Below are 14,415 nucleotides of genomic sequence, written 5' to 3' on the forward strand. Positions count from 1 at the left end.
CAGAAAAAACAATTGTGCCAACCCGCCTTCCATTGAGGACCTGTATACTGCACGAGTCAAAAAGAGGGCAGTGAAAATATTTACTGACCCCTCACATCCTGGACACAAATTATTTCAACTCCTACCCTCAAAACATTGCTACACAGCACTGCACACCAAGACAACTAAACGTAAGAACAGTTTTTTCCCCGAACACCATCACTCTACTAAACAAATAATTCTCTCAACACTGTCAAACTTTTTACTAAGTCTACACTTCTATTTCTACTAGTTTTTTCTCATTCTTATCATCCTTTTCCTCCCACTCAGGACTGTATGACAGTAACTTGTTGCTTGTATCCTAAGATATTTATTAATATTGATTGTTTCTTCATTGCTTATTTGACGCCTATGACAATCATTAAGTGTTGTACCACATGATTCTTGACAAATGTATCTTTTTCTTTTATATACATTGAGAGCATATGCACCAAGAAAAATTCCTTGTGTGTCCAATCACACTTGGCCAATAAAGAATTCTATTGTATTGTATTCTAATTCTAATTCTTATGATTGTGTATGTATAAATAAATACTATCAAATCTGTATAAAAGGAGATATATCTTAAATTATACATATAGAAGTTTTAAATCTGTAGAAGGACTTTTTTTGCTGAACAAAATAACTTGCAGTCTGTTTATATATTTCAGATGGAATATTATAGACAAATGGCTATCTTACCTGCTTTCACAGAAGAATTCTTGATGCCTTAGTCACTAAGAATCAGTGCTTCCTAGTACAGTAATATAATATTGCTACAATTTTGAGTTATTTTTTTCCTCAGGGTATTTTTTCATTTGAAAAATAAAAGTAGACAGAACATTTATCATTTTAAGAGCATAGAATGTATAACTTATGAAGTAGCATTTAACATTTAGATATTGTTGTATTTATGTTGGATGTTACTTGGTTCTTAGGGGTTGTTTCTCATTGGGGTTTCCTGCTGCTGCTTTAAAATTCAGATTGCTTTTCATTTTTTGCCTCACATCTCTGATTGTGCTATTTTGCAATTAGTGTAAGAAGTTGCTTATTTCTCAGGCTGTAGCACAGGGCTTATGCCATGGTAGGAAGCTAATAATTAGGTATCAGGTAAAAAGGATAGCAAAAGAATAATGTTATTTGCAATTTTATAGTACTTATTTAATTCATATTTCATAGAATGATTCTTAAATGAACATTGTCAGCTTTTCTACTGAAAAACTTGAAAAAAGTCAGTTAAAGGAAAAGAGAACAGGTTTTGTTTAATTCTCTCTAATATTATTACTGCCCAGCACATCCACCTTTCTTTAACATTACACTATAGATTGCTAATCTTAGCTAAAACCGATCTTTCTATAAATAAAAATTTCAATTATATGTAATTTTTCTTCTTCCATTTAATCATGTTTGATATTTCAAAATTGCTTGGAGAAATCTCTGTAGGGTTTTTTTGGCAAGGTTTTCAGAAATGTTTTGCCATTCCTAAGGCTAAGAGATGATAAGTAACGCAAGATCACCTAGCTGGCTTTGTGCCCAGGGCCTGAGTAGAATTCACAATCTCCTGGTTTCTAGCCTGATGCCTTAACTATTAAATTAAATTGGTTCTCTGTGTATAATTTATTTATTCTATTTTTATAATCTACATACAAAGAATAGTAAGCTCTTATACCTGGAGATAGTATAAGGGCATGTTATTTCTCTATAATTTATTTTTGGGTTGTAATCTTTACAAAATCTTACTCAATTACTCCTACTGCTTTTGATTCTTCTTCATTTATTTCTTCATAAATGGTCAGAAAATATTAAAGGTAAATCTAATGCATATGTTGATGCTCTTGTATTTTCAAATTGCATAAAATTTCAGAATACATTCAAAGATAATGTAATATTGAATAAATGTTAGTTCATTTGGTAAGCATTCATTGAAGTATGTTAGTAAGTGAGGTACCTAATCTGGGTCCTTTTAAATTAATATAAGTCATTTCACACTTTAGTTCCACTATCCTATTTTTAGTTTCAATAGCTCATCTATAGAAGATCTTTCACCACTAGTCATTTTCTGTTTATATGGGTTTGGCGCTCCTGACTACCTATGTAAGACAAGCGTTGTCTGCAATAAAACTGTAGATTGTACAGTGATCTCTCGGTTAGCGCGGGGGTTACGTTCCAAGACCTCCCGCGCTAACCGATTTCCGCGTTATATTGGATGCGGAAGTAAAAACCACCATCTGCGCATGTGCGCCATTTTTTTCATGGCCGCACATGCGCAGATGGTGGAGTTTGCGTGTGGGCGGCGGGGAAGACCAAGGGAAGATTCCTTCAGCCGCCCAACAGCTGATCTGCTCCGCAGCGCGGAAGCAGCGAGGAGCCGAAGATGGGGTAAAGGCAAAGGGGAAACCCCATCTTCGGCTCCTCGCTGCTGCCGCGCTGCGGAGCGGATCAGGTGTTGGGCGGCTGAAGGAACCTTCCCTTGGTCTTCCCGCCAGATCACTTGCCGCTTGCCGCTTGCCAGTCCACGCCCCCCTGGATGAGCGGCCCCGCATGGCCCCAGCGCCGGACTCCGTTGCCGAACGCCGAAACCGGAAGGGGCGAGGTGGGGGAGAACGGGAGGCTCAGCATTCCGTCAGTCGCAGCGCTGGCTGTCAACTTTTCTTTTTAGCACTGGGGAGGCAAGTCAGCTCCTGCCCAGTTTTAAAAAGAAAAGTTGACAGCCAGCGATTGTTCCGCTGCCGCCAGCATGGCCTGGCTGGCAGCGGAAGATGTAACGGAGCCCACGGGGGATTCGCCTTCCTCCCACCCGCAGCCGAGACTGATCGTGGGCTCCTTCGCAACCTCGGAGAGCTTCCAGGGCATGAAAGCTCACGAAAACCAGGAAGCTCTCCGAGGTTGCGAAGGAGCCCACGATCAGTTGGCTGCCGGCGGGAGGAAAGCGAATGCCACGGGGCTGGGCTCGGCTCCCCCCTCGGCTCCCCCCCTTACCAGCCCCGCCGCGGAAGGCTCCATTCTGTTCCCTGCCGGCCCGATTGAGCGGCCGGCGGTCTCCATTCAGGGAACAGACGTCCACCCCCTCCTCGGAGTCCCCGGCACCCAGCGTCCCCACGCCGCCTCCACCTCCCGGTAATGCGCCCGACCTCTGCCTCTCTCTTTCTCTCTCATATACCACGCCGGCAACAGGGAGAGAAAGAGAGAGAGAACTAGCGTGGACTTATTTTTTATTTTTTAATATTTTATTTTTTAAATTAATATTTTTTGAAAAACCGCGTTGCAGCGTTTCGCGCTAATCGAGAACGCGCAAATCGAGGGATCACTGTATATTGTTAACAGCATGGAGATAACTGGCAAGTTTTACCTAATTTGCAGAATCCAATTATGCCACAAACTATTAAATAGATGGGGTAGAACAGAACCCAGTAATATATAAGTATTGTCAGCCATACTTGTAAGATAGAAACTCTTCTTATATAAGACTTCATTCAAAAACTAAGGTTTAAAATCCTTATTAATATTACCTTATTAATATAAATAGCTGTTATAAAGATTGGTATCTCAATTTTACTCCCTGTTGATAATTACCAACAATTAGTTAATGGATACATTTAATTTTTTTTTATATAGCTTCTGGGTCCAGCTGGTAGACCAGAACAATCATGTTTCGCAACAGTCTCAAGATGCTTCTTACGGGTGGTAAATCAAACCGTAAGAACAGATCCAGTGGTAAGTAAAAGGAATGTCTTGATGTTGTGCAATCATCTCTAATACAAGGAATGAAACTACTTCTAAGGTAGACCCAGGTAGACCCCATAGTATTATTGCTGCTCTTGAAATAATGCTTGCTTTGCTTTTCATTCATTCATTCATTCATTCATTCATTCATTCATTCATTCACTCCCTCAATCATTGCTTTAATTACTGAAATATGCTGTAGGTGGCTTATATATTTGGCTTAAAATAATTATAAAAATATTAGGATTATCATAACAGATAATTAAATGTAACCATATGTCGGGAATAATAACTAATTTAAAAGGACTAAAATAAATAAGTCATTAAACATTTGGTAGAAGAACTTGGACTCTCCTGGAGCTAATCAGAGAAAGGTCATATCAACCAGATTTTACAGCTTGGAAAGAAATTATAGAAGAAATACAAGATGATCAGAACCTAAGTTATAAAGGACATTATATATATAATAATCAGTACTTCGAATTACAATCAAGTCTATGGAGAGAGGCGGCATACAAATCTAATAAATAATAATAATAATCAGAATTACTCTGGCCTAACTGTTGAATGATTGATGGATGAATATTTTTTATCATGGGATTTTAACTTTTGTATCTTTTTTATTGTATTGTATTGTATTATATTTTTCATTGTTGTTCGCTGCCCTTAGTCCACAAGATAGGCAGCATATAAATGTAAGTAAGTAAGTAAGTAAGTAAGTAAGTAAGTAAGTAAGTAAGTAAGTATGTTCATACACACACACACACACACACACACACTTTCATACTTCTAGTTACTGTCCAGCTCATAGAGCAGAGATGAAATAAGGAATAGCATAATTGCTTGTAGTGCTACATTCTGGAACAATTGTGGCTTCTAATTGTTCTTTGAGAGTAGCCAAGTGGAAGGTGACTAGAGCATGGATGGTGTAGAAGTTCCTTTCAGTCCTGGAAAAGCTATACTTTTCATATAAAATGCATTTTTTGCAAAAACTCTCATAGACCTGGCTGCTACCTTGCTGTTGGGGTGATCCATTATGGTATTTTTTGATAATGAAGCTTTTTGATATCCCATTGACATTATCAAATGCTTTTTGAGCATCAAGAAAAAACACTGCATCTGCTTTCCTGGATGTTCTTCATAGTACTCGGATGTGTTAATGATCATTCTTAAATTATTCCTGATTTGTCGTTTCACCAGGAACCCATTTTTATCTTGATGTATTATTTCATTTAAATTTTTGAGATCCTTGTTGCGAATATTACAATGAATATCTTATAATCAGTATTCAAAAGGGATATAGTTAAAGTCCTAGATAATTCCAAAAATATTAATCATTGTACTATTTATTTTTCCCAAATTAATCCTCCTTTAATAATCATACCTTTTTTAATATCCATTTTCCTCTTCCCCCTGCATCTCTTTTCCATTATAATTCCCAATAAGATAATCTTATAGTTCAAATAATAAATTCAAATTTATCTCTATAAATCCATTTAAAAACCTTATAATTTATAATTTTATCAATGTCCAAATCTTTTACCTGCTCCTTCTTATTTCAACTCCTCTTTTATTTTCTTGCTTTTGTTTTTAAAATGCTTACTGCCAATTCTCAGTAAGTTTTTGTGCTGCAGATAAAGTCTATAATGTCCACAAAGTTGACTGACAGTAACTTTATGTCTCTGTAATTCTGTGGAATAATCCTTCTAATGCAGTATAAATCCTCCTCTTTAAAGTGTTGTAATCTCCACATGCAAGTAATTTGAAATGTTCATAGTCACAGTCACCATAGGTAAGATGTTCCAAGAACCAAGGTCAGTAAAAGTTTATATGTCCAACCAGATCTTCTTTGCAATTTATTCCTCCAGCCAGCAGGTGACAGTCTTGTTATTTCCAGAAACATATTTTCACTTGTTTATGTATCAAAATTTATTTTTCTCAGCTGATAAAAATCATTTTACTAAAGTAAAAATTCATGAAAATAGTTCAATAATCAAAATTTAAAAATCCTCAATCATTGGGCTTTTACTGTCCTGTTAGAAACTTTCTGCTATTGTACTCCTTGCCAATTAGCAGCTTCCTCCCCATTTTTTTCAATCTTTTGCTCCCGTTTGAAGTAGAAAAAGAAAAGAAAACAATCCAAGCTCCAGTTGGCTAAATCACTCACAATCACCATTCTTAGTTCTGTCCTCACACTTCAGCACATTCCTCTTCAGATGATTCCAAGCTTTCTTTAAATCCTTTTGTATGCAACAAAAGGATTTAAAGAAAGCTTGGAATCATCTGAAGAGGAATGTGCTGAAGTGTGAGGACAGAACTAAGAATGGTGATGGTGAGTGATGGTGAGTGACAATGCATGTCGGTTCGGCTTTGTCGGCTTAGGCATGGCAGCCTAGACAATTTCACACTGCCGTGGGTGCAAGACAAGCCATTTTATCTGGTGGGATATGTTGACCCCAAACCAGACCCCCAGTAGTGTCTCCAGTTTCACCTCAGGGAGGATCCAGCCTGGTTCCATCAGAACCAGAGCCCTGGACGGCAGGGATTCGGAATTCCCCCATGGGCGAAGAGGAACTCCATGCTGCCAGTGCCATTGACCCCGCCTTTTTAGTTAGGACTTTAACTAAACAGATTATGGAAGATTACACTCAGAATGACAGTGGAAAACATATAGATTAGGGAATTTTTATTACACTGGGATTGACAATAAAATAAATATATTAGGGAAGATTATTATACTGGAGTTGAAGTGGAAGATATTTCCAGTGAAAAATAATAGAAAAACATGTTATATTACGAGGATGGCAAACCTTTTTTACCTCGGGTGCCGAAAGAGCATGGGTGCGTGCTATTGTGCATGCGTGAGTGCTCACACCCATAATTCAATGCCTGGGGAGGGTGAAAAGAAGCTTCCCACACCTCCCTCGGACACTCTCTGGAGACCAGAAATGGCCTGTTTCCCAACTTCTGGTGGAGCCGGTAGACTCGTGTTTCACCTTCCCCAGGCTTCAAAGGCTTCCCTGGGGCTGGGGTGTGTGTGTAAAAATGCCCTCCTCCATCCCCCTAGAGGCTCTCTGGAAGCCAGAGCCTGTGTACGAGCCAAAAATCAGCCGGCACACACATGCATGTTGGAGCTGAGCTAGGGTAACAGCTCGTGTGCCAGCAGATATGGCTCTGTGTGCCACCTGTGGCACCCGTGCCATAGGTTCACCATCACTGTTATGTTATATGTGATTTGTCAAATTTGAAATGATACATTTGTAAAATGAAAGAAATGATATAATGTATAAACATGGAAAGAAGATAATGTAATTTGAACTCTTAATCAACAATTTTTGTTTTTTCTTCTGTATTGCTATTGTGATAATTAGATTTAGGACATTAAATAGCTGATATGAATTGATATTATTTGTTGTTTCGAAGAGAAGTAGATTTGGATTTTTCCTCTTAAAGGGCAGTTATATTAAAATGAGGGTTAAAAAACATGAATGAGATAAGTAAGTATATAAAAAATGGATTGAAGCACTATGGTATGGATTTACTAGGAAAAAAAGCAAATAGCCAATAGAAAATAGCTAATAGCGTTTGGAATTTAAATGAGAAACTTTGCCATATTGTATATTACCTTCCTTCTCCAACAATGTCTATTTTTTCTCTCTCAATTTATAAGCTAACCATTGGCCTGGTTTGTTCGCCTATTCAAAGTAATTCTGTTTGGCTAATTTAATTTTTTCTGCAATTTATTCTTATTCAATTACTTTTTGAACAATTACTGCAATTACAATTACTTTGCAATTACTATTTTTGTAATCGCTCTTTTCTTTAATATCATTGGCCTATCCTCGGGGCCCCGTGTTTTCACGAAGGTGCTCTCAGTTCTGGTGGCCCACCTTAGATCTATTCCCATCCAGGTTCAATTCTACTTGGATGATACCCTTGTACTAGCAAAATCCTTCTCCCAAGCTCAGGACCACATAAAAACTACGGCTGATGTCCTTTCAGCCCACGGTTTTTTGATTAATTTTCAGAAGAGCCAACTGGTCCCTTCGACCTCAATTCTTCATCTAGGTACAGTTATAAACTCCATGGAAGACTAAGTCAGCCTTTCCCCAGAACGGATCTCCAGCATTAAGACTCTGGCCTCCCGATGATCCTTTCCCTTCCTTCTCCTCCCTATCTTTCCTACTAGGGAAGATGGTATCTAGTTTTTCCATAGTTCCATGAGCCAGACTCCATTCCTGGGACCTCCAGTGGTATCTTCTTCCGTTCCGAAAATCGGGCCAGGCCCACTTGGCAAGACGGATTCGTCTTCCTCCACAGGTTCGACGATCTCTGACGTGGTGGCGATCCGGCATCATCGAAGAGGGAATGCATTACAGAACATCTCCAACCATAACGATTTCCACTGATGCCAGTCTCTGAGGCTGGGGGGCTCACTGCAACAACCAACAAGTCCAAGGTTTCTGGAGCCCGAGCCAGGCCTCCTGCTCCATCAACTGGCTAGAATTGCACACAGTGTTTTTACCACTCAAGAGCTTCACCAACCTCATAGCTGGTCAGGATATTCTTATCCAAACCGACAATATGGCCATGAAGGCCCACATCAACTGCCAAGGGGGCATCTGTTCTCATGACAGAGGCCAAGAAGATCAGCCTCTGGGCGGAGAGGCATCTGTCCTCCCTCTGCTCAAAACATATCTCGGGGTCGGACAGTGTCCAGGTGGATGCCCTCAGCAGGCCAACAGTGAACCAAGCAGAGTGGAAACTGGACCCGACCATTTTCAAACACATCTCCAACAGATTCGGCAGACCTCAAGTGGACCTATTTGCTTCTCCTCACAACAACCAACTACCTCCCTTCTTCTCCCGCTTCCCCACACAGGGGGCGGAGAACCACGATGCCCTTCACTGCCGTTGGCCGAGGGGCCTGCTGTATGCCTTTCCCCTGCTGCCGATCCTGCCCCAGGTCATTCACAAGATCCTGGAAGAGCAAGTGGAGGTCATCTTGATAGCTTCTTTCTGGCCCAGGCAGCCTTGGTTTGCAGCCTTGAAGGCATTCAATGACCACTGGGTATTACAGCCCACTCTATGCGGAGTGCGGCCACATCAGCGGCATTGGCCACCTAATGCCCCCTAGAGGAGTTATGCAGAGCGGCAACCTGGACCTCTCCAACTCCCTTCATTCGACATTAAAGAATTGACAAATTTGCATCAGCGGAAGCAGCCTTCGGCCACAGAGTCCTACAAAGGGTAGTGGAGCACTCCGATAATCCCTCCCTCGGGACAGAAACTTTGGCATGTCCCATCCTGACTGGTGACTCCTCCTCTCCATGGAGAATGAGCGTTGACTCACCTGATACATTCTTTCTCATGGTTGAGGAGTCACCAGTCAGGTCCCGCCCTTCTTCCTGGAATCTGTCTCCTCTTTTCCTCTATGGCTCTCCTGTCTTTCTTTTCCTTTTAACGCTCAGGCCGTGACCATACTTGGATCTTTGATTTCAAACTAAAGTGATACCTTGTCTTACAACCTTAATTGGTTCCAGGACGAGGTTCTTAAGATGAACAGTTTGTAAGACGAAACAATGTTTCGTATAGGAATCAATGGAAAAGCAATTAATGCGTGCAAGCCCAAAATCCACCCCTTTTGCCAGCCAAAGCCCCCGGTTTTTGTGCTGCGGGGATTCCCCTGAGGCTCCCGGAGGTGGGGTTTCCCAGCGAAGGGAGCATCAGTGAAATCTTAGCATAGCAAAAACACTGAAGTCCTCGAAACCCCACCTCCGGACTTCCGTTGCCAGCGAAGCGCTCGTTTTTGCGATGCTGGGATTCCCCTGCTGGGATTCCCCTGCAGCATCACAAAAACACGGAAGTCCGGAGATGGGGTTTCCCATGGAGGGGAGCCTCAGGGGAATCCCAGCAGCACAAAAACGGGTGCTTCGCTGGCAACGGAAGTCCGGAGGCGGGGCATCCCAGTGGCGGCGGTGGGTTTGTAAGGTGAAAATAGTTTGTAAGAAGAGGCAAAAAAATCTTAAACCCCGGGTTTGTATCTCAAACAGTTTGTATGACGAGGTATCACTGTACTAGCTTCAGGTTGTGCTGTCCACACCGAGTCAACGTTACAGTTTCGTCAAAAAAACTGGGGCCTGTGGGCGGTTCCAGTACTTTTATATTCGAGCGAGTACAACCCATCCTGACTGGTGACTCCTCAACCATGACAAAGAGCATATCTGGTGAGTTAACACTCATTTTACTAGTGCAGAAAGGTGGCTCAAGGGAGAAACGGCACAGGAGTTTCCTCTGGCCCCTGGCCGTTCTAGCTCGCTGCTTATTTTTAAACAACATAGTGGCCAGGCCACCTGGGGCACAGTTGGAAGGAATAGTCTGTCGCTGTAGCCTTTCTTATCTTCCACAATCTATTCACAGCAGCCTGAGTCTTGCCTATTCTATTAATGTCCAACTGTATTCCTAGCACCTGGCTTAATTTACTCCTCAGCACTTCATCTAGCAATGGAGAGAGTGATTGCGTGTCCTCTCAACTGTTTGTCGGTAGAATTAGACACATTTTTTAACAGCGATCATGCTCTCTCCCTCAGGGGCTGTTATTTGGAGCAGAAAAATAGCGGGTTTCTCTCAGGGTGCTTGCTTCCCCAGGAGGGCTCTCACTCAAGGGCTTTAGCTGGTTTAGAGGTAGTGAAGCTTGGCAAGACTGTTTCTGTGCCCTTTTCCTTGCTTTGCAAACAATGGCCATTTTAATTGCTTATACTGAGCTAACCATCAGTTGCCATTTTAAAAGGGCCTACAGTTATTTATGGCTCAGGTGGGCCGCTAAGGCCAGCAATACCTTGGTGAGGTAAGGCCCAGGGGAGACCCCTAATTCACCTAATTATCAGGTGGGGGGAGGCATTAAATACATCGTCCAGCTCCCTGGGGTTTTCTTATGTCCACTCCCGGCAAAGGCTATGAAGGCCAAATATACTTGATCGAAATCTATCAAGGCCAGAAAAAAACATGAACCCAGGCGCCACAAGGTCCTAACAAAACTGTGTGAGAAAGCTTCTATCTCCCAAACTATAATTGTTGAAGCGACAGCTCCTCACCAATCACCTGATCCTGCTGATAATACTTTCTTGAGGGCCTCTAATGAGACTCTTCCTAGCTCAGATATATGGGGACTTCCAGCACTTACTGACCCTCAACCTTCAGTGGTAGCCCCTCCTGCTCCATTTTCTCTTCCTTCTGTACCTCCTCAGGTTTCCATGGCCCTATCAGGACCCTCTCAAGTTTTTCCAGCTACAACACCCCAAGTCTACGGAGAGGGGCAGCATACAAATCTAATAAATAATAATAATAATAAGACTCCTATGGCATCCAAGCCATGGTAGCTGCTGGAATCAAACAAAGGGTGTCAGAATGCATGCAATCGATGAGAGGACAAGCCTTGCCTAATTTAGCTGTCCCTCAGGCTCCTCCGATTATTGTACCAGGGGTTCCAAGCCAGTGCATACCATGGCAGTCTGCACCTCAACCAACATACAGTGCAGACCTTAGGAGGGGTCAACTAGAAAAGCAGGGAGGACCAGACCTAGAATTGTCTGATGATGAAGGAATTCCTCCAGAGCCTCATGTAATGGCAGTACTCTTCCACCCTTCACTTTTTCATTCCTTACTATATAAGGCACGCAATGCAGCCAATATAGGGGCTACTACTACTAATCCTTCTTCCTCTGCTGGGAACCCTCTGAATTCACTTTTCTCCCGGCTTAGCCTGGAGGTCTGGTAGTCCCCTGCCATCATATTCGATACCAATGGTTCAAGATGCACTCACTTCAGTCCATCTTGGCATGCATTCGGAGGGGTGGCCTCCTGGCTTCTATAGATTTAATGGAGGCCTATCTCCACATCCCCACCCACCCTGATTACCAGCAATACATCTGGTTTTGCTATGGGGGTGTCCACTATCAGTATAGGGCTCTGTCCTTTGGACTTTACCCCCAGAGTATTCACCAAGGTGTTGCTGGCCTTAGCGGCCCACCTGAGAACCCTCCCCATGCCTGTCCACTGTTACCTGGATGATATTCTCCTTTTGGCTTTCACCAGAGCTCAAGCCGTTCATGATATCCAGGTAACCATCAATACCTTGAGACAACATGGCTTCTCCATTAATGAGGAAAAGAGCCACCTTTCCCCTTCCACTTGTATTTCCCATCTGGGAGCTATTTCTACTCCATGGAGCGTAGGGTGTTCTTATCCCAGGAGTCCTGCTACACCGCTCAGTCTCTCTGAGACTCCTATCCACGCTCCTGGGAAAACTAATTTCAGCCACCAATACTGTCCCTTGGGCACACCTACACTCCAGGGACCTGCAATGGTTCCTTTTACCATTCCAGAAATCTGGCCGGGGTACATCTTCCTCTAAGGTCCTGCTTCCCCAGAAGGTCCACCAATCCCTCCTCTATTGGACTCTCTCCTCCCTGAGCCAGGGCTTCCTCTTCTCAGAGCCATCCTGTCTTATTCTAACTACGGATGCCAGCCTTTCGGAATGAGGAGCGCATATTGACTCGACAGTGGCTCAGGGACTGTGATAAGAGCAGGAGACCTCTCTTCCAATCAACCTTCTGGTGCTTTGAGCTATCCGCAATGTGCTCCAGGACCTGGCCCGGCTGATGGTGGGGAAGCACATCTTGGTCCTCACCAATAATACCATAGCCAAGGCCCATGTCAACAGGCAGGAGGGCATGCGATCCCAGGTGTTCATGAAAGAAGCCAGAGCCCTCTGCACATGGGCAGAACACAAGCTCCCATTCCTATCAGCGGAGTACATCACTGGGGAGTCTAACATCCAGGCAGACAGGCTGATTCGACAATCCATTGATTGTGGAGGTTGCACCCGACCTCTTCCTCTGGATCTACAACAGATTTGGCACTCCCCTGCTGGACCTATTTGCCAACCAACAGAATGCCCAGCTGCCCCGATTTTTTTTCAGATTCTGCAGCCAAGGAGCAAAGGAAATAAATGGCCTTCGCTTCCCATGGCCTACGGGGTTGCTCTATGCATTCCCCCCTCTGGCTCTCATTGCCAGGGTGATTTGTAGGCTGATCAGCAAGTCTTCGGAGAGGGGCGCAATACAAATCTAATAAACTATACTGACTGGCCCCTTACTGGCCCCGCAGAGCCTGGTTTGCAGATTTAATAACATTGTCTGTCTCCCCTCCATGTTAGACTCCTTTCTCTCTCAGGGGGAGATCCTCCACCCTGACCCCAAGTGGATGAAACTGACTGCCTGGCACTTGAGCGGGTCACCTTGATAGACCGTCGAGTGTCCCCTAAAGCCATGGATCTCATTCTCAGCAGCAGATGCCCATCCACTCAATGTATCTATGCTTCTAACTGGCAATCTTTTTGTAGCTGGTGCAAATGTATCCTATGTTCCCCCACAGATTTGACAGTAGGACAAATACTGGGCTTCCTCAGGGAGGGGATTAACATGAGTCTGGATCTCAACACACTTAAGAGACACATAGCTGCCGTATCCTCTGTCTTAGCTTGTGGGGATTGCTCCCCTCTGTCTCAGCATCCCCTTATCAAGCAACTTCTCCAAGGAGTATCTCTCTGAGCCCCACCTCTGGTGCATCGTTACCTCACATGGAAATTGACCAAGGTTCTGGAGTCTCAGACAAAATTCCCATAGCAGCCCCTCCAAGACTATCCTATTCAGTACCTTACCCAGAAGGTGGCCTTTCTGCTGGCGATAACATCTGCCTGGAGGATTTCAGAGCTTGTAGCACTTTCACCTCACAAAGAACTGTGCATATTCTTCTTAGATAAAGTAGTTCTATGGCTGGATCCTACCTTCCTTACGAAGGTTAACTCTCGCTATCATAGAACTAACAGTTCCCTCCTTTTTTTCCTATCCTTCCCATCCTCTGGAACGTCAGTGGCACACCCTAGACGTTAAAAGAGCACTTCATATCTATCTGAAGCACTCTGAAGGATGGCATAAGTTGGAGGCAGAAGGTATCTGCGGCTATGATAGGGAGGTGAATTAGGACAGTGATAGCTGTCTTCCTCTGTCCTACCATTGGGCATAAGAGCTCACCCCACTAGGAGTGCAGCAACCTCTGCAGCCTGGTTCACCCATGCTTCCCTTGAGGATGTTTGGGCTTCCCCTTCTTCCTCCATAAAACACTATAAAATTTACATTTTTGCATCTGCCGACGCGGCATTTGGTCACATAGTACTTCAACAGGTTGTGCCCTCTGCTATTAAACATGGGACATAGGCTTTGGCAGGTCCCACGTCTGGCTGTTATCTCCTCTCCTCTATGGAAAATGAACCATTGTTCTCCTTATCTGAACGGTCATTTTCTTAGTTGGGGAGAGATAACAGACCTCGCTCTCCCGTCAATTGCCTATTAGGTTGTGGAGCTCCTTCGTTTGTTTTCTTGCCTTATGCTTTACTAACTGTGGTATCTTCTTGAGTGTTTTTCTACTGTACATGTATGCTACTTTTCTGCCACGATTCACATGAGTTGACCACACTGTGAGCCTGTACTTTTGAACTTCACCAAAAGTGGGAAAATGGCTACCGGGCAGAAAAGATATTGGAAAAGCAGGCTCAGTCCTCATTTGCTGACGGATGAGTTAACCATGTCTGGCAGTTATCTCTCCTCAACTAAG

At 43.3% G+C, this 14,415-nt stretch overlaps 1 protein-coding gene across 1 annotated transcript in view; it reads left to right on the forward strand.

Moving 5' to 3' along the window:
- The window catches only part of TANC2 (tetratricopeptide repeat, ankyrin repeat and coiled-coil containing 2), a 257,730-nt gene that overhangs the window by 38,855 nt on the left and 204,460 nt on the right, over window positions 1-14,415 (forward strand). The window contains exon 2 of the mRNA XM_070729274.1: window positions 3,634-3,732. Coding sequence (XP_070585375.1) covers window positions 3,666-3,732 — 67 coding nt within the window. The 5' untranslated portion in view covers window positions 3,634-3,665. The remainder of the gene's footprint in view (window positions 1-3,633; window positions 3,733-14,415) is intronic.

Source organism: Erythrolamprus reginae, chromosome Z, assembly GCF_031021105.1.
Source record: "Erythrolamprus reginae isolate rEryReg1 chromosome Z, rEryReg1.hap1, whole genome shotgun sequence".
NCBI classification, from domain to species: domain Eukaryota; kingdom Metazoa; phylum Chordata; class Lepidosauria; order Squamata; family Dipsadidae; genus Erythrolamprus; species Erythrolamprus reginae.